Source organism: Dama dama, chromosome 18 (genome assembly GCF_033118175.1).
Source record: "Dama dama isolate Ldn47 chromosome 18, ASM3311817v1, whole genome shotgun sequence".
Taxonomy (NCBI): Eukaryota; Metazoa; Chordata; class Mammalia; order Artiodactyla; family Cervidae; genus Dama; species Dama dama.
In genome coordinates, this window is record NC_083698.1 from 43,593,281 (window position 1) to 43,617,699 (window position 24,419).

The 24,419-nt window shown below is 38.6% G+C and overlaps 1 protein-coding gene across 4 annotated transcripts in view; it reads left to right on the plus strand.

Annotated features, from left to right (window-relative positions):
* Window positions 1-24,419, plus strand: part of LHFPL3 (LHFPL tetraspan subfamily member 3) — a 630,765-nt gene that overhangs the window by 379,369 nt on the left and 226,977 nt on the right. For all 4 annotated transcript variants that reach the window (XR_009696661.1, XR_009696662.1, XM_061165192.1 and 1 more), the window contains exon 2: window positions 18,068-18,304. Coding sequence is in view for 2 of the 4 variants with exons in the window: in XM_061165192.1 (XP_061021175.1) it covers window positions 18,068-18,304 (237 nt within the window). In the remaining 2 variants the exon portion in view is untranslated. The remainder of the gene's footprint in view (window positions 1-18,067; window positions 18,305-24,419) is intronic.

The following is a 24,419-nucleotide window of genomic DNA, read 5'->3' on the forward strand; positions in this document are numbered from 1 at the left end:
GATCCCCCTACCCAGTGCAGGAAGAGGATGCTCAAGGAGAAGAACTCGGGATTGGAGGGGCATATTCAGCCATGATACTACCAGCAAAGTAAAGGCAAGCAAGTATAATTTAAAGCTATGAAATGGTGCTTGATTCCAAGAAATGCTAATAATGTAGTCTACAGAGATATCAGAGAGGCCAAAGACCTGGAATATGCCAAAAATAAAGAAATGGTAAGGGGAGAACAGGAATATCAGTGTCTAGAACTCTTATCCTTGCTTCCAAGGGCCAACTTGGAGGGCTGGTAGAAACCAAACACCCATCACCATGAAGAAACACCCAAGAGTGAGGTTCTTGTCTGCTTTTATCGATCATGTAAACCGTAGATCACATCAGGGTTCTAGGCAACATTCTAGGATCTGGCACTGAGGAAATACATGAAGTATTCTCATTTAAAGTATGGGAATTGTAAATCATTTTTCCTGCTACTTAGAGGAAACATAACTTTCACTCTGGAAACATCTAGTCCTGATATTTACTGTATTTTCAGTAGAAGAGATGAATAACATACCATACTAGTGGTAGGGAGCTTGAGTTTGAATCTTATTGTCATATAGCAGAGACTTCCACTGGTAATTGTAAGTTTTACTGCATATTCCTGTTTTGGTACTAATTATCTTCCTAACAGTTATATCTGTACCTATACTTTATTTTATATACTACAATTAAACAACCATGCCCCCCCACACACATTCACACACATACTGTTTTACTTCTCTTCTCCAACTGCTAGTTCCTCTGTGTTCCAGTATTCTCCCAACTCTTGAATCTGGTTGAAAGAAAAATGGTGTGGGACTAAATATCTTAAATTTCCCCTTCCAGTAAATTTTGAGATTTCAAAACATAGATTGCAGATTTGGGAGTACATGTTCAGTTATACTCAGAAGCCTATATTTCCCTTTTTTTTCTAATTATGGCAGTTAAACTGGGTACCCTTTTAGATTACAAGTCCCTTGGGAAAAGGATTTAGATGTGTCTTAATCGCCTGCTATCTCCAGAACAGGAACATATATAATAGTACGTGACTGAAGAGGCTGTTTGCCAAGGAAATTAAAATAACTTTATGTCTGGCCATACAAAAAATGGCATGTCCTAAGATTCTCATCGGCTGTTGACAGGAACTCCCTTAACTGTGAATATATTGCCCTAAAGTTCAACAACAACAATAACAAAAATCAATGAAGTACCTTCATTTCAGTTTACTTTGATTTTGCTGCCAGTTATTTCTAGAGATGTCATTTTGACAATTCAGAATGCCAATACTTTAAGATAAGTTGGTCCATTTCTTGAAGTTCCTAGGAACTCTAGTACTATTGCACCACAAGACCATTTCTCAGTAACAGACTTCTAGCCATGAGCTGCAGTACAACATTTGTTGATAAGTCCAATTTTTGCCTTTTTTCCAGCCTGCTTTGACCTTAATTGTTGACTGTATTTAATTAAGTCACAAACCTGTCTTTTGTCATATTATCTACACTAGTCTCATCAGTTCTTAGGTGACTCTAATTCTTTTTTGGTATTCTGATTTTATTGTCAGAGGAAAGCTCCATATTTTCCTGAAATAGTAAAAACTAAATTCTATCATTGTCGACTGGTTAAGAGAACAACAATCAGCTTGCCGAAGGTGTCAGTCTTGGTAACTGTGACATTTTTAAATAATTTAAGCTCTCTGTTCTTGTTTCAACTTCTGTAAAATGGGGATGTTAATAATGCCCACTCCATAGGGTTGGAATGAGGTTTAAATGAGTTGATTAATATATGTCTGATACAGGTGCTTACCAATGTTAGCTATTATTTTTACAGTATTAAAATTTAGGAAAATGAAGAAACTAAAGGTGTTTGCTCCAATTTCTCTAACAAATTTATTTTCTTCAACATTTGTGCAAACTGCTTGTTTTCACTGAGGATTCTGAATTCTCAGAAACCTAAATGATGGCTTTGACTTTATATAAAAATAATAATACTATTAATGTATTATCAATACATTAATAGAGATTAGTACATGGGAATAATGGGTAAGAACAAAGGTACTGAGCTCATGCTACACACTAGACCAATCACTAACTTCATGCAACTACATCTGAACCTCCCAATATGTTGCCTGTCTTTGTGAAGATAGATTAAAGGTGTGAAGGTTGAGCCCTCAGGTTGAGTGCAACAATACCTAGAGGTTAGGCTACAGGGCCCATATGCATTCTTATTCAAACTTCCAAATGCATCAAATGGCAAAAGTTTCAGGAAATTTTTATTTAACTCTGTCACCCTGTAGACATCAGAGGTATGCCTATTGATCACCCACATTTTTAAGAAGGAAGGGGAAAATAATAGTCTTTGGTAATCACCTCTACAAGTCTGGAGCTTTTGAAATGGATTTGTTTGCTGCAGTTTAGATAGGTTCAGCCAAATAGTATGCTGTGATCCCAGTGGGGATCCAGGACTGAAAGAGAGAAAGTAGGGACTAGCAAGTCTGTGCTTGCATAGAGTCACTAAGAGGAATAGCAGATAGCCCAAAGAATTCCAAATTTAGGCATGATTCAAGCTGAAGGCAATATCCAAGGCAGAGATGTGGCCGAGCAGTGGATTTGATCCTATAGCAAGAAGGCCCCCAAGTCATGGCCTTTCTGAGCATCACTTGCTTTGGTCAAGATACTCCATATTCTTGAAACATGACTCAAGCTTGCCTTTGAGGGCCTAAGCAAAAGGATGTACACAGTCAGAGATAGGGAAAGTATCAGGACTTCAGACATGTAGACTCAAAATAAAGTCAAAGATTGGTCCCAAGAGGAAAACATAAGGCTAAGTAGGAACCCGAGACAGAACCATGTCATGCTGAGAAAACCCAGCAAAGATCCATGGAAGGCCAGCCTTGTGAAGCACAGGGGCTCAGAGTTTGTCCCATACAGCAGATCTGCAATTGACTTAACGTCCCTCAGTCTGTACCACAGCAACTGCAAATCAGAGGACAGGAACAGGATAATAACAACATGCCAGCACTCACCACTTTTACTAAACATAGTTTTGGGAGTTCTAGCCACAGCAACCAGGGAAGAAAACCCAAATGATAGAGTCATCATAGGCTTTCCATGTGTTGTCACAGACCAGTCTCTTCAAGTTTCAACCACTAAATACCGTAGCCATCTCCTGCTTTGGCCTCTCCAGGGCCACCACTTTCACTCCCTCTGATCCCTCAGGCAGGCCACGTTCACCTAAGGTGCTGACATCTTTGAAATGCTAAAGTTTAGCTATGGGGTAAATTCCCCATATTCCAAAGCTGTTAAGGGTCTGTCCCTGGACTTAGAAAAGTGCTCCTCATCTTACTTTTGAGTGACCATTAAAGAGGACCAAAACCAAACTTTTGGTGCCACAAATTATTCAGAGTATTTAGTAATCATCCACCCTCACCTCTAACCCTTACCCTAACTTCCTACATCAACACTGCCTCCCCAGAACTGGGCAAAATATGATATGAACGGCCGTATCCACAGCACCCATCCAAGGCCATGAGCCATGGCAGTCCCTCATGTACAAATGAAGCATACCATGTGGTCCCAATAACTGATCACAGCTATGGGCCAGGGATGGACACTGGGGCCAAAGGCAGCCATCTAGAAAGAGGTCAGCCAACTGGCAGATTGGAGAGAAGCTCTGATCAACAGGACACTATATACTAGATAGTGACTAACCAGATCATTCCTTGGGGAGTTTGAACCCAGCTACATGGTAACTTGATGACTTGACTGCAGAGGTAGAGAGGTGACACGGTACCCCCGTAGCAGAGCCCTGGAGTAGAGAAGATCACAGGAGGCAAGGTGGTTTGTGTTTTGTCCTATATGCCATTCCAATCCTGGTAAAGAGCAGTCCTTTTTCCCATCTTCTTTATCCATTCATCTATTGATGGACATATATACAGTGGAATATTACTCAGCCATGAAAAAGATTGGTTTAATGCCTTTTGCAGCAACACTGATGGACCTAGAGATTATCATACCAAATGCAGTAGGTCAGAGAAAGGCAAATATATGATGTCACTTATATGTGGAATCTGAAAAAGTGATACAAAAGAACTTATTTATAAAACAAATAGGCTCACAGACTTAAAAAACAAACTTCTGGTTATCAAAGGGGAAAGGTGAGAGAAAGGGATAAATTAGGAGTTTTGGATTAACACATAGCCCACAATTATTTATAAAATAGATGAACAAGGACCTACTTTTTAACACAGGAACTATATTCAATATCTTATAATAATAGAATTTGAAAAAGCATATATGTGTGTGTATATATATATTTGAATCACTGCTATATACGTGAAATTTTATAGACCAACTAGACTTTAATTTTATAAAAAGATTATAATGACACCCTATGTTTTACATCATATACCACACTATACACATACACAGAATAATGCCCCCCAAAGATGTCTATACACTAGTCCCTGTAACCTCTGAATATGTTAGGTCACATGGAAATAGGAAATTAAGTTTGCTAATCAGATGATGTTGTAATGGGGAGATTATCCTAGATTATCTGGGTGACTCCAATCTAATCACATGAATTCTTAAAAGTGGATGGAGAAGAGGCAATAGAGTTAGAGAGATGATACATGAAAAGGACTTCTCTTGCCATTGCTGACCTTGAAAAGGACTAAGGGGCCAGGAGCTAAGAAAAGCCAGCAGTCTCTAGAAGCAAGAAAAGGCACGGAAATGGATTGTTGCCTATGGCCTCTAGAAAGGAATGCATCCCTCCAAACTAAAACAGCCCATTGAGATGCAAATAAGAATGCTGATGTACAGAATTATAAAATATTTGTATTAAGTCACTAAGATCATGGTTTGTTACAATAGTCGTAGAAAAACTAATGCACATTGCAAATGAGGAAATGTTTCATCTAAATCGTGTTTGATCATAGAAACAAACCCTCAATTTGTCCCAAGTGATGTGTTGACTTCTCTTTGAAGGATACAAACGGTACCTTGAAGAGGGAGAGTAGGCAGGGCTGTAAGGTGGAGAATGTGTATTCATCTTCTTCTTATTCCTTAGTTCAGTTCAGTTCATTCGCTCAGTCGTGTCTGACTCTTTGTGACCCCATGGACTGCAGCATGCCAGGCTTCCCTGTCTATCACCAACTCCCAGAGCTTGCTCAAACTCATGTCCATCGAGTCAGTGATGCCATCCGACCATCTCATCCTCTATCATCCCTTCTCCTCCTGCCTTCAGTCTTTCCCAGCATCAGGGTCTTTTTCCAGTGAGTGAGTTCTTCGCATCACATGGCCAAAGTATTGGCCTAGAGCTGGGTTCAAGTTAAGATCAGGACCAGGACCCAAGCCCAGATCATGTTTGCTCCAGACTGTTCTGTTTCAGTAATTTTAAGCTCTTCCCCTGGTCATTTATTTATCTCTAACAAAAATTGATTTAGCCCCTACTCTGTCTGGACAGATAGAAAACTGGTATTCTGGATTAAGATATTGGTTTTATTTAAAAATGAAAGAAGAACAAAAATTCTTTAGTGGAACATCTTGAAACAAGTCTACCATCCTATCACTTTATGAAAAGTTTCTAACTGGCAGAGTTTATCAGTAATTCATGTGGCCATCATCTCAAAATTCAAAATACTTTAGATCATCACAGTCCTGTAATTCCATCAGCATAACCCAGTTTTGGTTATGAGAGTGGCAAATGAAGCACAATAGAGTTTTTAACCCTCAAGCAGGAACCTGGGGTGGTGGTTAAAAGGTCAAAGTATTGAACCCTGAGAAGAGGAATGATCCCCAAGGGCAAAGAGCAAAAGCCCAAGCTACCCGCTGAGGTTCCAGACTTCTACACAGCCCTGCCTCAGGCCATTCTGGCACCTGAGTTCAAAGCAAAGCCACCTTCGGGCAAGTTAAGATTGGGTTACACTTTGTGTTAGTCAAGGGAAGGCATTGTTCTGATTCAGGCATTGTTCTTCAAATATCACAATGGTCAAGGTTTTATCTACAAACTTCTGGCTTTCAGAATTTGAAGTTGCAAGATGTGTGAAAATCTTTTGACAGAACATTTAGCATGCTGAGTTATTTTACCCTCTCTTGACCAGTTTTTCTCCTATTCTTTTTTTGATACCTACTGCCAATTCCAATTCGGTTTCTCTGGGGATAGTTTCTTGTTCTAAATCATAGGCATTCTTCATAAACATATAAATAACTGGAAGATTTTACCATAGATTGGTTAAAGCCTGACATATCTCACAGTATTTCCCCAAGTCTAATAAATTATTTCAAAGACAGAGCAAAAGAATGGAAGCCTTTAAAAGACATTTTTTCCCAAGGAAAATCTAATGGGGAAAGGGAACAAGAAATAAAGAACCAAAAAAAAAAAAAGGAACTCAAACAATTTACCATAGTTGTCTTTTTCTTTAGCACTTTTTTGTTTTAGATGTAATAAAACATCCCTCAGAATCCACATTACCTTTATCTTAAGCATCCAAGGGGCAAGGGGATGGAAGAGAGGAAGTGACACTAAGGAGGAACAGAGTAGACATCAGAAACAGTCAGTTCGAAAATTTTGTTATCCAGATTCAGAGCCCCATTCTGCTGTTCTGCCTTTTTCAACTTGGTGAAAAAATAATTCAGTGCCTAAACTGTATCGTGTCCGTCCTGAGTGATGTTACAAGCCCTTTCTGCAAAGAGAGTGACAGCTCTCTATAGGTTATATGACTGTTCTTAAGCTGTATACGCACCAGGAGTGAAGCAGAGGGAGATCTCTATAGATCAATATGGATATTAATATCGATATAGATATAGAAAAGGAAGGGAGAGTAAAGAGGTGGGGGAGAAAGAAAGGGAAAGAGAATGAAAGAAATATCTGCTAAACTGTGAAAAAAACATAATCTGGGAGCCTATTAATAATGTGTATCTGATGCCTCCTTGAAAGTAAGAGCCTTCCTTACAAAGGATGGTTAGGAAAGCACCCATCTTGCTCGAGCTTGGTTCCACTGCTTAACATCTTGAGTATGTAGTAGTTTTTCCACATGTTTTCTTTGAACAATTGATTTTTGCCAGTTGAAGTTTCTAAAGTATTCAAATGTTATTTCAGGAGAATAAAATAAAAAGTAGTCCAGCTGTATAGAGCTATATTAGTACCAAAGTCTGTTTCAGGAAAGTGTATACAAATAGGCACATGGTTTCCAGGGAGTCTAGCAGGCTTGGGAGAGCTCCTCCTCACTGACAAGGAATTTAGTTGCTCCTAAATTTACCCCTTTTACTGAGAAATAAAGTGTTGCTAACCAGATTGGCATGAGATTCCTGACTTTGTCTCCAGCCAATGGCAACTTTTCCCAAGTTAGGGCAGAGAGTGAGGGTGCCACATTGAGTCCATCAAGAATCACTTCTACAAATGCAGTTATTTCCCATCATGTGTGTATGTTTGGAGCATCAGGTGAATATAAATGTATTCCTAAATATGAATGATATAAGGTAAATAGCAGATAACCACTCAATCATCTAGACTAGGGCTCCCTGTTTTACAAATAAAGTAGCTTAGCACAAAGAGCCACTTGGAAAAGTGCTGGCAAGATAATCATTGGTCTCTGCTTTGGGTGTTATCATGGCTGAAGCAGATTTTACTGGGAGAACGGTGATCGGTGTATGGTTCATACGGTTGTGGAGAAAGATGATATTTTCCTCTATTAAGATCCTGTGTCAGAAATGCAATATAGATTTTAGCACTTGAAAATGTTGCCTGAGTCGAGAGCTCTCGGGCAATTTTTCAGACAAGTTTGTGACCTGCCAACCTGTTTGGTATCCTGTTGATTGAAATGTTCATTAAAACAATGTATCTGTTGACACCCAGGGAGTTACTTAAAAGAAACAAAGCTTCACAGAAACTTAAATAGAACTGGATTGATTCATGTCTTTATTTGTAACTGGAGCAGAAATTATTCTATATATTTGTAGCCATATATAAATGAATAAGATACATATATTCTTAGTTATATATACACATAAATGCATATATACTCTTGAATATATGCCTTTTAAGAACACATAAAATGTTTGGCTAACACGAAGCCAACTTAAAATATCAAGCCAAAAACTAACTCAAAATATCAAGCCAAAAACTCACTCAAAATACCAAGCCAAAACAAACAAAAAAAGGATGCATTTTTTGTGAAATGTTTATAAAACCAAAATATACCTATATTTATTTATAATTAATCTCATCAATTCCCATTTCACACATTTAGAATTTATAGGTAATGTTCTTGCCACTATATAAAAGGTAAAATTCTGATTAGGTATAATACTGGTGTAAACAAAAAAAAAAAAAAAATTCATATAAAAGCTAGCAGTTTCTAAGCATCATTTTAATAGTTCTTGTACTCAAAAAATAAATGTCTAATTATAAAAAATAAGCACTGCCAAGATTCTGTAAATGTTCTCATTTTAAGAAAAAACAATATTCTGAAGTAATTTGGGGACTGCCTTTGTAGATCGGTGGTAAAGGCTCTGCGCTTCCACTGCAGGGGGTACAGGTTCCATCTGTGGTCAGGGAACTAAGATCCCATATGCCCTGCTGTGTGGCTGAAAGAAAAGAAAAACAAAACTGAAATCTTAAACTCTAAGATAAAGTAATTTCGTGTGCATCATTATTGTTGATAAGTAAAGGATGATAGGGTATGTGGTGTTAAAAGCATAGATTCCAAAGCTAGACTGCTGCTGCTGCTAAGTCGCTTCAGTCGTGTCCGACTCTGTGTGACCCCATAGATGGCAGTCCACCAGGCTCCTCTGGCCCTGGGATTCTCCAGGCAAGAATTCTGGAGTGGGTTGCCATTTCCTTCTCCAGTGCATGCATGCTAAGTTGCTTCAGTTGTGTCCAACTCTGTGCGACCCTATGGACAGCAGCCCACCAGGCTCCTCTGTCCACGGGATTCTCTAGGCAAGAATACTGGACTACCTGAGTTCAAATCCTGTTCCACCACTTGAGGGCTTTGTATGACCTTGAGCAAGCTATTTGGAATTTCTGTGCTTCAGCTTCCTTTTTTCCTGTATGTAAAAAACAAAGTAATGTTGGGGTTGGTGGAGAAGCAATGAATGACAACCCTCTGTTTCTGCTCTGCAAAGGGCTGAACGTTTATGCCTCCCTAAGATTCACAGGTTGAAACCCTAATCCCAGTGTGATGGTATTAGCAGGTGGGGCCTTTGGAAGGTAATTAGGTTCTGAGGGTGGAGCCCCCATGACTCACTTGTAGAAGAGGCCACAGAGCTTACTAGCTCCGTTTCCTTCATGCATGAGGGAGGACCCAAAGAGAAGTCAGCTCTCTGCAACTCAGAAAAAGGTGCCAACCAAACCCACCATGGTGGTGCTCTGATCTCAGACTTCCAGCCTCCAGAACTATGGGACACTCTGAAGCTCTGAAGCAACTGAGAGAAAGGAGAGCTGGCAGATGAAGGCCAAATATGCCCTTTATGTGAGAAAGAAGAAATGACTGAGGATGACTGAAGAAATGCCTCTGAGTCTCTGAGCCAAAAGGACTCCCTAATTTGCAACCCCAGAATCAAGCATAGTCATCTTCCTACTCCTGGGCAGTTCACCCTGTATAAAATGTACAGCACAGAGGACTGGGATATATGCTGCATGAGGGCAAACTGCTCCTAAGGTAAGTAGGGGAAAGGCCTGGGCTGGTACAGCCAGTAATTTTCCAGATGTTCCTGGGGAATTCACTTCATCTCCATGGGAAGGAAGGAAGAATGAGATAAGGAGCCAAGGGTATTTCAGGAAACATCCCTCTTTCTGGAAATTAGAGAAGACAGGAAGTAATGCTCTTGTGTTTGTCTTAGCTTTATTTGAGAATTAGATGATGTATGTGCAGTGTGCCCCACTAATGATGTTCATATAATAAATGTTAGCTATTATGATGATGCATACTGTTATTAACTATGTCATAGTAAGATTTCACAGAGTCTGACTGGATCCAAGATAGACATCAGAAACCATCTGCTGGCATTCTAGAGATCAGAACTGCATTGTATTTTTAAGTTCTACATTCTGATTTATATTATATCTGGTTAGTAACCCTCAAAATTTGAGCAAAGTAGCAAGCTACATTGTACTTAGTTAAATGTTTTTCCTCTTGTCTGGTATCCTATTCCAGAAAAGCAGTTTCTCCACCCCTTAGCTGCCAGTGCAGGTGTGGGTGGGCTCCTGATTCTCCCCTTTCTGATTCCACCGCATGGGGTAGGTTCTACAGGTGGTTGAGTGCAAGGTACAGGTGAATGTATGGCTCCCTTTACTGGGACAATTAGGGCTGAGCACCTGCATAGAGAAGCTCCTGTCTTCATTACACACAACTTTCTAATGCTCTTCTTTTGAGAACCCATTGTTATTTACATTTTCTTTCTCCCCTTTCTAAGGAATGTTGTATTTTTTTGTGTTACGATCCAAAGTTAAATGCCATAAAATTATAGTAGGTTTAAAATCAGACCTGATCAGGAGAAAATTTTGTTTTCTCCACTGGACTCTAAACCACAGTATTTCATGTCCTGGATTGTCTAGCAACTCAGTTCTCCAGAGCTAAAGTGAGGTATAAATACAGTACCTTTTCCAGATGTATAAATACTGTAGTTCATACAGCAGTTCCGTTCTGTTGGCCATGTGCTGGTGAAGAAACTGTAGGAATGATTTGCCTCTCCTTTAGCAGGTGTGTAGAGTAACAGTCCTCGTGTGAAAGTCCCCCCTCCATAGCCTGGCAGCTCTGCTGGCATCAGTTTCTTCAATTACTGTATGCCTCAATAATTGATAGTTAAGTGAGTGCAGGTTCGTTTTTTTCGCTGCGTTCCCCTTGAGTGCTTCAGCAACATGAGGCAATTTATCATGCTTTCTGTGCACCAGTGCATAGACTTTTAAAAGAATGAATTAGACTTTCCCTTCCTGTCCAAAAAATAAGCAGTTCTCAGGTTTGCAGTGTTGAAAGTCCTGATTGGATCGTTGGTCCAGCAATATCAGCAGGCCAAAGTAACCCAAATCATAGACCCCTCTATTGCTTTTTCCCTCTTGCTTCATTTTCCTTCAGAGAAAGACCCAATTAAAAACATTTGTGGATTTTTCTGAGGCTGTTTCTTTCACAGAGGTTACATTCAGCTCTTTGGCAAAGAAAAATGCCAGAGCAATTAGTGGCTCTAGGGAACCACTAGTTGTTTATGTACTATTTCAGAAGGACCCATTGTGGGCAGCAGTAGCCTCTACACAGAGGTTCCTTTTAGAATGTGAACGCTTCCTCACTATTTGGAGTATGCTTAAAATTGAAATCAACAGTCCTGCCTTCACAAAGATGCCTTGATTGTATATTCCAGATTAGAAGATGTCATGGCGGCATTCAGTAAGGACACGGGTTTCTTTTCATCATTCTTCTCTGCTCACCTCCAGCTTGTGAGCTCTTGTGTCTCTTTAACATTCAAGAATATTCTGTAATACACTTCTGGAAGACCTGCTGCCAAAATGAAGGAATATATAACAGCAAGTAACTTAGTCATTTCCTAGGTGACATCCTAATAGGAAACCCATTTTTGGATAACAGCCCAGCTGGAACTAATTCTCCACTATCCCTCCCAGTCAGGAAATAGCATGTCCAAATTAATCAAATGTTCTGGTGCCGTGTATATGCTAATGTTTAGTGTAATGATGGTGCTGCATCATGACCAGTTTATAAAGAATTAGAAATAATTATAGAACCAAGAGGAATGTTATTTAATCTTTCATTTATTGAGACATTAGCCTAGGATCTTGTAAGTACTTCTTAGTCAAGATTACAAATAGCTGTTAGTTTCCAGAAGCTCTACAGATTGTGCAGGTTAGTAAGGTTCTGGTTAATAGAATGCCAGGAAGCAGAATTTATAATAGCATCAATGCAGAATGTGAGACCCATACCTTTCTAAAGAAACCAACAGAGCCTACACTATCTTAATGGTGTAAAGTAATCTTTAATACACTGTAATTCAGGGAAGATTTACCTTTCAAAAATAAAATAGCCAAATTGGGGAAGTTCAGATAGGATGAGAAGAAAATGTGTATTTAATAAAACATAATCAGAAGATAAAATTTGCTATGCAGTGGCCATTTGAAGTAGAAGCACAGCTTCAAAAAGATAGGATTTATTTCTTTAAAAATTGGATTTTAATCACAGACTTCACTTACAGAGTTTTAAAAGCTTTTAAATGCAGTTGAATTTCATGTTTTATTATCCTTCTATATAACCATTCAGATTTTCAAACCAGACAAATTTTTTAAAAGATCAGACCTTTCACTTTAAGAGAGAGCCAACAAGAAAAGGTTGGAGAATCCAGTACAAATTCTAATGCCCCATGGCCTGAAGGACACACCTGTGGGGTGGGTTGGGGGGACCTAAGCCTTTCCCCCGACCCTGGGAGGCCAAAACCCAACCTTATCAGTCCAGGTTTTATCTTAAGATTTCTCTGAATAGCCAAATCACTTAAACTATATAGAAAGTGAAAATTGAATTTCAAAAATTGTATTTTTGTTACTTTCAGGAGAATAGCAATTGTATAAAATGAAGCACAACAGTATATTATATAGCCTCTGTTTTCCCAGGTTCTTCACTTAAAATTTGATTAAGACAATCATATACTTTGAAGATGGGGAATAATGAATTGCCACTCATATTCTCCTGTGGTTTTAGCTTCAGAGTGTGAATTCTATCTTTGCTCTTTTTATCCCAGTGTGATATTCAGAGTTTCCAGAAATGGAATCTTTTAAGATAGTCTACCTTCAGTGCAGAAAGACCTTGAGAAAAGATGTCTTTGTTGATGTCAGCATTCCACAAACATCCTGTTCTAGCGAAATTGACTTATAATAATATCCAATACCCTGCCTGAGCCTGGGTCACTTGGTGATATGTGTTAAGTTTGGCTAAAACTACAAGTTACCATTCTCCAAGTGATTCCCATTCATTAAATTTTTTAATTTTCTTTTTTTTCTTATAAGAAAGTAATTTTCTCATTAACAAAAATTGTTAAGAAGCATTTAGGATATTTTAAAAGATATTCCGAGTAATGTAGCTTCCTTGGAGGTGTTTTTCTGAGGTATAGTTTGTATTTTAAAATCCGGGTCTTTCCAGCAATACCACTTCTGGGCATACACATCGAGGAAACCAGATCTGATAGAGACACGTGCACCCCAATGTTCATCGCAGCACTGTTTATTATAGCCAGGACATGGAAGCAACCTAGATGCCCATCAGCAGATGAATGGATAAGGAAGCTGTGGTACATATACACCATGGAATATTACTCAGCCATTAAAAAGAATTCATTTGAATCAGTTCTAATGAGATGGATGAAACTGGAGCCCATTATACAGAGTGAAGTAGGCCAGAAAGATAAAGAACATTACAGCATACTAACACATTATATATGGAATTTAGAAAGATGGTAATGATAACCCTATATGCAAAACAGAAAAAGAGACACAGAAGTACAGAACAGACCTTTGAACTCTGGGAGAAGGTGAGGGTGGGATGTTTCGAAAGAGCAGCATGTATATTATTTATAGTGAAACAGATCACCAGCCCAGGTGGGATGCATGAGACAAGTGCTCGGGCCTGGTGCACTGGGAAGACCCAGAGGGATCGGGTGGAGAGGGAGGTGGGATGGGGGATCGGGATGGGGAATACATGTAACTCCATGGCTGATTCATGTCAATGTATGACAAAACCCACTGAAATGTTGTGAAGTAATTAGCCTCCAACTAATAAAAAATAAGAAAGAAAAAAAAAAATCTGGGTCTTTGCAAATAAAATGAATTTTCATTCATGGAAACCACATATTTTTAAAATACAAAAATGGTTACTACTAGAAGTGCCCTGGAGAGCATGTTGGTACCAAATGCTAGAAACTACAGAAAGAATGGAAGATCATTAGCTTCACTTTTTTCTAATCTCCCAAGCACTTGTAATCTGTTGTCTAGTTATAACAAAATTGTTTCTGTTAAATGTCACTGAAATATGAATCCATATTTAACTAGATTTGTGACTTTTGGTAGTTGTGATATTGACTTTTATAAACTGTATTTTAGAGTATACTGTCTAGGTGCTCTAATTTGATTATTCCTTTATTCACTTTCCCATTCAAAAGTATTTTAATGCCAATCTGTACAAGGCACTGATTTAGGTGCTATAAATATGACTTAAGCCAGGAGTCTTTCCTTAGAAAGTTTATAGTCTGTAATTGAGACAATGCTTGTAAATAAATAACTATAGAACATGTTTAAAAAAACAAGATGTTTAAGATCAGTGCAGTCAACAGCTATGTGAGTTCAGAGAAGGGCAACAGTGTAGGTCAAGAAGAATTTGAGATGGTTCACTTTGTGAAGAATGTTGCTTTTGACTGAATGTTAAATATTTGAGTGAAATTTTGAGGACTGACAAAAAACAGCAAAATTCTGTAAAGCAATTATCCTTCAATAGAAAATAAATTAATTAAAAAAAATATTTGAGTGAAATTGCTAAGTCATTTGTTGTTCAGTCGCTCAGTTGTGTCCGACTCTGCAACCCTATGGACTGCAGCCCTCCAGGCATCCCTGTCTTTCACTATCTCCCAGTTTGCTCAAACTCATGTCCATTGAGTTGATGATACCATCCAACCATCTCATAGTAGTTTTATTTTTAGTTTTTTTTAAGAAATCTCCATACTGTCCTCCATAGTGGCTGTATCACTTTACATTCCCACCAACAGTTTAAGAGCATTCTCTTTTCTCCACACCCTCTCCAGTATTTATTGTTTGTAAATATATTTTTGATGATGGCCATTCTGATCAGTGTGAGGTGGTACCGCATTGTAGGGTTTTTTTTTTTTTTTTGTACTTATTTAATTTGGCTGCACCAGGTCTCAGTTGCGACATGTGGGATCTAGATCCCTGACCAGGAATGGAACCTGGGCCCCTTGCATTGGGAGTGTGAAGGCCCAGCCACTGGACCATCAGAGAAGTCCCCTCACTGAGTTTTGATTTGCATTTCTCTAATGATTAGGAGTTGATGATGGACAGGGAGGCCTGGCGTGCTGTGATTCATGGGGTCGCAAAGAGTCGGACACGACTGAGCGACTGAACTGAACTGAATGATTAGTGGTGTTGAACATCTTTTCATTTTCCTTTTTGCCATCTGTCTGTCCTCTTTGGAGAAAAGTCTATTTAAGTCTTCTACCCATTTTTTTAATTGTTTTTTTGATATTGAGCTGCATGAGCTATTTGTATGTTAACACATATATGTGGAATCTAGAAGAATGGTACAGGTGAACCTACTTGCAAAGCAGAAAAAAAAGAGAGAGACACAGAGGACAAACATATGGACACCAAGGGGAAAGGGGAGAGGGATGGATTGGGAGGCTGGGGTTGACATGTGTACACCACTGTGTATGCAGCAGATGGCTGTGAGGGCCTACCGTAGAGTACAGGGTGGGGAGGAGAAGGTGCAGGATGTTTGTGGGACATAAAGTTAGCCTTAAAAATGCTTTCCAGTATACATTAGGTGTGGGTTTCCCTGGCGCTCAGACAATACGGAATCCGCCTGCAATGCGGGAGACCTGGGTTTGATCCCTGGGTTGGGAAGATCCCCTGGAGGAGGACATGGCAACCCACTCCAGTATTCTTGCCTGGAGAATCCCCACGGACAGAAAGCCTGGCGGGCTGCAGTCCGTGGGATCGCAAAGAGTCGAACACAACTGAGCGACTACGCACAGCACATACGTTAGGTGCAGACAAGTACTGTTGGATTCCCCTTGTGCAGGTTACCTAGAGTAGTTAAATACTTAGGTCAGACAGCACACTGATAGATGCCAGGCGGTTAGGGACAGAGTTTCGTCTAAGGAAGGTGAAAAACACAGGAGAGGGATGGTGGTGAGAGTTGCACAACAATGTGAATATACTGAGTGGCACTGAACTGTACAGTTAACAGTGGTTAAAGTAGTATGTTTTATATTATATGACTTTTACCACAATAAAAAAATATTTAAGGGTAGAATACTTAGGGATAGTAGTGGGACATATTCTAGGCAGAAGAGAAAACAGAGATCCCAAAACTTGGTGCATAGACAGGCAATCATGCATATTACAGCCCACGTGAAGTGGAGCGTATAAAGGGGAAGAGGACTGGAAACATAAGTAGGGACTGATCCGTGGAGCCTTGAATACCTGACTGAGTGTTTAAGTGTTCTTCAGCACCAGTGGGAACCAGCATGACATTTTGAGTATGAGCAGTAATGTCTGATCTGAAATAGAGTGAAGGCAAAGAGAAGGCAGAGGGAAGTTAGGGTTCCCTTTGAGAGAGAACAAAGGCTTAAAGTAGGCACGTGTATATAGAGATACTGCAGGGATAGATAAGGCAAGCATGTTAACATTTGGGATGTGGGCAAAGAGAAAAGAGCAACCAAGTGTGGCCTGAAGTTTTGAACTGTCATTCTGTAAAATCAAAAGGAACGCTAAAGCAGAGTTCTCCCAGGCTGTCTTCCTGATTGTTGCCCCCCTTGGTATCTGTCTTCTCCAGACCTGCCTTGTAGACCTGTGCTTCTGTTAAGAAGTAAGAAAGTAGTTGTCTACTTCCAGCTTGTTCAGTAAGTAGCAGTGAGGCAAGAGCTATATGCAGCTTCCTCTTGCCAGCCTCAGGGATTGTTTATATCTGACAATCACAGAACTCTTAACTTGGTTGTGCTGTCATAGTTTTCTTATTTACGTGCCCCGCAAATGGATAACCTGCAAGGATGCCTCAACATGATCACTTTCTCCAGCCCCATCACTAATCTTCTGGTAGCTTCTCAAACACACCAAGCCTCTCTTCAACCTCAGGGCCTTTGCACATGCTGTTGCCGTTTCCCATGTCTAGTGCTTTGCTTGTTTGGGGCCTTAGTTTAAATGTCATTCCCTCAAGAGGCATTATCTGTTTACCTTCTCTGAAGAAGGTTCCACTCTCTGTTCTCTATGCGCTTTGTTTCTTTCCTACCTATTACTTGTTACAACTTAAAATTACTTTATTTGGGTACTTATTCATTTTCTTTTGTCCTCTTTCCCCGACAAAACATAAAGTCTATGGTAGCATAAGCCATGTCTCTCTTCTTGATCCCTGTATCCCTAGCACCAAGAACTATGTCTGGTACTCCTTCAGAGACGCTCAGGAAGTGGTTGTTGAATTAATGAGTGAATTAATTAATGGATGAACCACATATTCAGAATATAACCTAACACTGTCACCACTTACCCCAAAATAATTTGATTAAATGTAAGGAGAGTAGCAGTGATAGCCTTCAAATCAATATATTCTTATTAAAAAGTATTTGTGTATTTCACATGGTGGTTTTTGAGAAATAGAACAAGTACTAAGCATTCTCCTTAAATTCCTGAACTTACATATTAAATAAAAGCTCTGCAATTCCATACTGTGTTGCCATGATTTTCAACCTTTTTAAAAATGAAATAGAACAGAGAACAGAATAGAAAATATCAGAGTGCATTGCATGCGGTAAGTATAACTTCAAGAAACTTCGTAGTGTGTGTGTGTTGGTCACAATATGAAACTATTTTTTTTTACTGTGACTCAGAATCAATATATCCTCTTGTATCTCCATGTTATCCCACATCTAATCCCTTATCTGACTGCTGTCATAGCTCTTGAAAGCCAGAATTGAATTGTCATCTTGCAGTGTTAGGATTGCTTGTGGGTCTATTTGCAGTGGAAGCCTTCTCACAAATGCATGCCAAAATTTGACTTTTTTTTTTTTTTAGGTTTTTTCTTATTGATCAACCTACCTTGATCTCTCTTTTAATGTTCCGTCCTCCTGTAAAGAGTGTTCCCAGAGCCCCTTTCATTGCAGAGTGATGGGCTTTGAAGTTAACTGGTGGAGAGGAAGAGCCAGTCAGGGTTGGACAGCAGTAAGACATGGTGTTCTTTACATGGAGAATTTGGACAATGATTTGACACACAGTGGCAATATTTGCTAAAATGAAATTTATGTTAAGTCTTTTTTCTCTTTTTTTCCTCTTTCTAAGCTGCTTGCCTTGTGCTTGGCTGTATGATTTTCCCTGATGGCTGGGATTCAGATGAAGTAAAACGGATGTGTGGAGAAAAGACAGACAAGTACACTCTTGGGGCTTGTTCAGTCCGCTGGGCCTACATCCTGGCTATCATTGGGATTTTGGATGCCCTCATCCTCTCATTTCTGGCATTCGTGCTCGGTAACCGACAAGACAGCTTGATGGCAGAGGAACTGAAGGCAGAAAACAAAGGTAAGACTGCTTTGGGGAACTTACCCCACAGCACAAAAAACGGCGTTCTCCATCCTTTCGCATCTGGTAGCATCCCCTCTTGGTCTAATTTGCTGCTTTTTTTAAAAAATTGAAGTATAGTTGATTTACGATGTTATTTTAATTTCTGCTGCACAGCAAAGTGATTCAGTTAGACAATGTATCTACATTCTTTTTCATGTCCCTTTCCACTATGGTTTATTATAAAATACTGAATATAGTTCCCTGTGCTATACAGTAGGACCTTGATGTTTATCCACTGTTCATGTTTTTAAAAATCTATTTTGTTGAAATATAGTTGATTTATAATGTTAATTTCTACTGTACATCAAGGTGTACATTCTTTTTCATATTCTTTTCCATTATGGTTTATCACAGGATATTGAATGTAATTCCCTCTGCTATACAATACAACCTTAGGGTTTACCAAGGAGGTGGAGGGTTAGGGAAAGGATGATTTGGGAGTTTGGGACAAGCAGATGCTGCATCTTTTCATGATGTCTAGTTTAGACTTCCTCAAGCATAATTCAAGACATTTACGCAATTAAAATAGCATATTTTTGCATTTACCTTTCTGAGGCTGAGTCCATAATATTTCAATACTTTTTCAGTTTCTTTTTCCTTCCCTCTCTGAGTTCATGGCTATGATACAACATGTATGTAGAGAAAGAGAGAGAACATTCTCTACTTGGCTAAACAGTAAGTGAAATAAATGCCTGGGGAATCTTTGAGAATCATCTATAAGCATCTTTACTCAGCTACTCACTATATATGAATTTAGATTCAATCTCTCCAAAAGAGGTAGAGATACCCCAAATAGTTACAGTAAGCTATTTCAGTAATTGCTTAATTAGCTGAATTTTAAATGTGTTATCTGGGTAATCAAAGTCCTCAAATTTCTTTTCAAAAAGAAAATGCCTTCTGAAACATACACACACAACACACAAACTAGGGTAGAAAATAGGACATTGACTAGTGAATGATATATAAATATTATAGTATCCCAGTAAGAGGTAGCAAGTCATTATTCAAGATGAATCTTTTAATTTTCTTTCCAGATTTCTAAACCAATTTCTTGGGATAGAATTTTACTGTCTCTGTTTTGTTAAAGCCTTAGTTTCCTTAAATTGTTTTATCTTTATATTATCTTTAATACTTTGGAGCCACCTTCAATTAAGTGGCGCAGCCTTCTAGCTTTTTTCCCTAATTAAGAACTAAATCCATCCTTGAATTATGAAATTCAGTTTATTTCGAGTAGTGTTTATTTCAAAACTCTTTACTGCCTCAAATATAAGCATACGTTAGCACCTACATGAATGTCACATGTAATGATAGTGTAGTAAGCTTTATGTTTAGAGCATCACTCTTTATGCTTATAAACCATGAAATATAAAGAGATAAATAGAGAAGTCTAGGAGAGCAGCAGTCATGCATGAGCCCTTTATCTCCCTCATTTATAGACAGAAAACATAATGGTTTACTCAGTTCTATCAGAAATATTCTAAACACAAAAATAATCCTCTCATAAGGGAATAGTGCTGAACTTCCCCAAAACACAACCACTTCCCTCTCAAAGTTGCCTATTCTACATAAAAAGGACCATGTGAAGACGGTAATTACACTTATAAAGCATGTTGCAGATTTAAAGTGCTTTCACATGTACTCATTAATTTCGTGCCCTTGGCTATTGTCTTTGGGACTTGTTGTATGTACATGGGTCTTTGCCCTGTTAAATTCACTTCAAATTTCATGGTAAAGATAACTTAATATTAGAATAACTTTCCCTAGAGAATGAATTAAAAAAAACAGTACTTTGTTCTGCAAATGCTTGTTTCTGACCACCACCCAGAATGCTGTTTATTCACTGTACAAATCAAAGTTACATTAAGAACCTTTAACTTTCCAGGTACTCTTTGACCATGTGTAACAAGAAGAAAAAAATTAGCAAAACCAGGAAAGTTTTCACTTGACTACTGAGAATTCTCCCTCATAATCTCATATTATGAGAATCTGACAATTCTCCTGAATTCATACCTCAGGAAGGAACAGAAGGATTTTAGAATAATAATAGTTTTTAAGATGAATCTTTCCCTCCAGTTGATTCAATTAAATGTGGATGTCTGATCCCTTCTATCTAGGTCTTTATTAAAGAAAATGTTATTTTCAACTCGATATATTGGAAACACCTTAGTAAAAGCTTTAATGGGAAAGAAGATTAAAAGAAACCAATATAAGGTTTAGGGACTATCTGTATATAATTTTTCATGTTGATCTTCTTCTGCATTTGAATGTATCATATATGGGTGTAGACCATAGTTTCTTCCATGTGGTTCTGAAGAACTAAAATCTGTAGCAGTTCATCTAGATCACATAAGATAGATCTAGTAAAGCAGCAAAGAACATCAGGCCATACTGATAAAATATTTCAATTCTCCTGCATTTTTATTTCACAATTGCAATTCCTTTTCCTAGAACTCTGATAATGTGTCAACAGTTTTATTACCCAGGCATTTCTTAAACAATAAGGTCTGTTTAAAGTCAGAGCAGGTCTAAGCCTTGTATAAAATGTAATCATACATGAATGTTTCTGAGAAATTATAGATTTACAGTTGTACAAAGTAGGCTTTATTGTTATTATTCAAATACTTGTTCAGTGTTGAAACTTGCAAAAACTTAGGTTGTTTGAGAGAAAGCCTATCAGTGATTTGTTTGTATGTTTGTATATAGGCATAGTTTCACTAACCAGTAGTTTAATGGCTTTGAAGTGCACACAATAACCAAAACCAAATACCTTGATGTTACCTTCTATTAGATCTTACTTCCCTGAGGATCTATAAAAATAATTTGTAATTATGAAATTGGTTATATACAAATAGGGGCTTTTGCAATTTGCATGGCTACGTTAATATAAGTTCTCCCTTATTGAAACTGTTTCTCATGATTATTTTTTTTTCTAGTAAAACTAACATTATGTCCTTTGATAGCTAAGGCCTCCTTTGGGTTCCAAGGCAATGCAGTAAAACAAGAGGCAGATCTAGCTCATGGAATTTTAGGGGATTTTATAAACTACATGATGCCTTCTCGTATCATGGAAGCAGATAGTACCATAATTGAAGCTTTGGCTCAGAAGAAGAAACCTTTGTACATTCATGTATAGGTTATATCGCCACACGCACTGTAATACTTTTTACAGTCTTCCAGTTTTATGATCTGCCAGTCATCATAACAAACTACACCCTATAGCAAGTAGTGGGACCATTATAGGAAGAATAAACCTGCAACTGTGGCATATGCCCCACAATGCAAAGAAGTTTGTCCTGAAAGGCCTTATCATTTTTCTTCATTTGTTTTTTATAATTAATATAAGAACGTGCTTGCCCTGTGTATCTAGAGAAGCCACCAAATGGGTTCAGTATAATAAGATACTGCTTAGATCTATGAGTCCTTCCCAACAGCCACCCCAGTGGTCAAAACAAGAATCACTGTTGCAGACCATAGCAGAGAAGGGAAGGACACTCAGTTCTGATTGTTGACCTATATGCTCCAGAATCATGAATTAATCTTCATGAAGGTGCTTTTCAAAGAGAAAAGAGGAGAGGTGCTCAGATGAACACGTCTGCCTCTGCCTCTTAAGATGGATTTCCAGTGACCTCACCTCAATCCCATTTCCATGTCCCCATACCACACCCCTCACAGCATTTCATAAGGCCTTCCTTTTCAAAGAATGTAAACATAATTTGAAAGAGCTCAAAGCTGAAGTTTATCATAAATTGTGAAATGGCAAAGTTTGAATGAAGGAGTTGTGATGTTCTTTCACCAAACCAAAAGCAACAGCTTTGATGATGCAAGTGTTATCTTAGAGGGAACTTCTGTAAGAGATAAAGTTAATCATCTGTGGCAGTCAATCAGACTTCTGAAATATTTTTACATGCCCCACACAAGCTTCCACTGAAACACAAAAAAGGAGTGAAAACTTTAAATACCCAGCTCACTGTATACAAGAGTTAGCATATGCAAGAAAACATAGCCGTGTCCCCTGAATCTGGGGAGCCAGCCCTGCTGGCTGTGTGCTGTCCCTGGATCTGGGGATAGATGCAGACAGGCAGGTGTTCATTCTTGTTTGGGAGTTGGACAGCGTGATTTCTAAATGAGCCAACAACACTAGGCATTTAACCTCGTTATGCTGCTTAATTGCATATTTTAACACACTGAACTGTGAAGTCAATTTAATTATGTAAAATTAAAGTTTCATCCAGATAAAAAGGATTTGAAATGAAAGCTTCATTTTCAATTTCTTTCATTAATTGTGAAAGGATAAATAATTACATTTTCCAGAGCTCCTTTGCCACAAATATCTCTTTCCTTGTCAGACACCACTCATAAAGAGGTCTGTTTCTGCATTTGTGTGTATGGTCTTTGGAACTGCTTATCAGATAATTGGGGCCTCTCAAGCAGTTTTAAAGTCACTTTGTCTTCTAGCACTTCAACTGCAAATGAGAAAACATTATCCATCAAGAGATGACTTCAGCTACCATTTATTAAGTGGTTTAAGCTCTTTTTAATGCTATAATAGGGGGAGTTACAATAAATTCATTTTAGGTAAATAACTAATTGAGAAACACTTCAGAATTCTTTTTTTTTTTTAACACTTCAGAATTTTGACTGAAGGTACCATGCCGTGCCACGACCTCATTGTGGGCGGCAGTGTGATCTGTGGATAGAACGCTCACTGCCGAGAGCTGGTGTGATGTGACCTGAGGGGCTCTGTGTTCATATCTTAATAGTCCCAGAATTCAGCTTCCTTGTCTGTAAAATGCAGGCTTGCCTACATGACATCTGAGGTTTCTTCCAGCTGTAAAATATTCCAATTCAAGGGACACCCTCAGAGCTGTCCTTTAAGGTTGTCCTTGAAGGCTTTTTTAGGGATGTGTTAGCAATGCAGGGGTGACTAGGAGAAGGGAAAGAAAGTTCAAAAGGAAGGAGGTCGAGGATGCCTCAGTGTTCCTTCCTTAGCCATGTACCTCCCCACGGCCCCACTCATTCATACCATCAAGAGGAGAAAGAGTCAGATTTAGAAACTCAGTCCCATGCAGAGGAGGCTCCTTACCCCACTAGATTCCATGTGGACGCCTTGACAGTGAACAGAGCCCCAGATCACAGACCCAAACTCTGTTTCTGGTCCCAACTTTGGCACTTATTAGTCACGTGACTTTGAGTAAGTGTCTTAACATCTCAGAGCCTCTGCTTCACTTTCTTTAAAATGAGAACAGTAACACCCATCTCTGCCTCCTCTACACAGTTGGGAGAATCTGACAAAAACATGAGTATAGAAGCAACTTATAATCAGTCATGTTGATATAGGCTTCGCTTATCGCTAATCATTTCCTCCAAATGACATTTTATTTGATCTTTGGAATAATCCTGTGAGATAGTTACTGTCATCCTAGTTTTACATGTCAGAACCTGAGGCTTGTAAAAGTTAAATATTTTGTGTAAATTTTCATAGCTAGGAAGGAATGGATCCAGGACTCAAACACAAATCATTTTACTCAGAATTTCAAGTTCTATTACATAACATGATGTAATCAATTCTTAGTGCATGCTGATTCTGTTGCTTTCCACTGACTAGTCAGCCCTGTACAAGTAAGAGTTTAGTCTTATTTTCATTTGGTAGCTTTTAGATAACGGTATTCAAACAAAAGCTTAATACACTTAATACACTTGAGAATAGGGAATAGCCTTGGTTTAAAACTCATCCTCTTGCTTGACTCTGTAACTTTATAAAAAACCCAGTGAGATAAGATCAGGAAACCTTCAAGTACTTTGAATTAAAGTTTTAGCAAGGCCGCAGTGAATTGTGTTTCCCAATGGGATTTGTGTTGAATGAAGTCCTTGTGGTCACTAAAGCATCTCAGAGTGTACATCGAAAAAATAGCATATATCCTGACACTTTTTCAGAAGGACTCAAATCAATATGAGAGTTGAAACAGACCTTAGTGCTCATAGAATGGTTTTATATACTTGCAGCTTCTCACTCTTTCATAAGCTCACTTCATTCACTTTTTCTCCCCCAGCTCTACACGGACCCTGTCATATG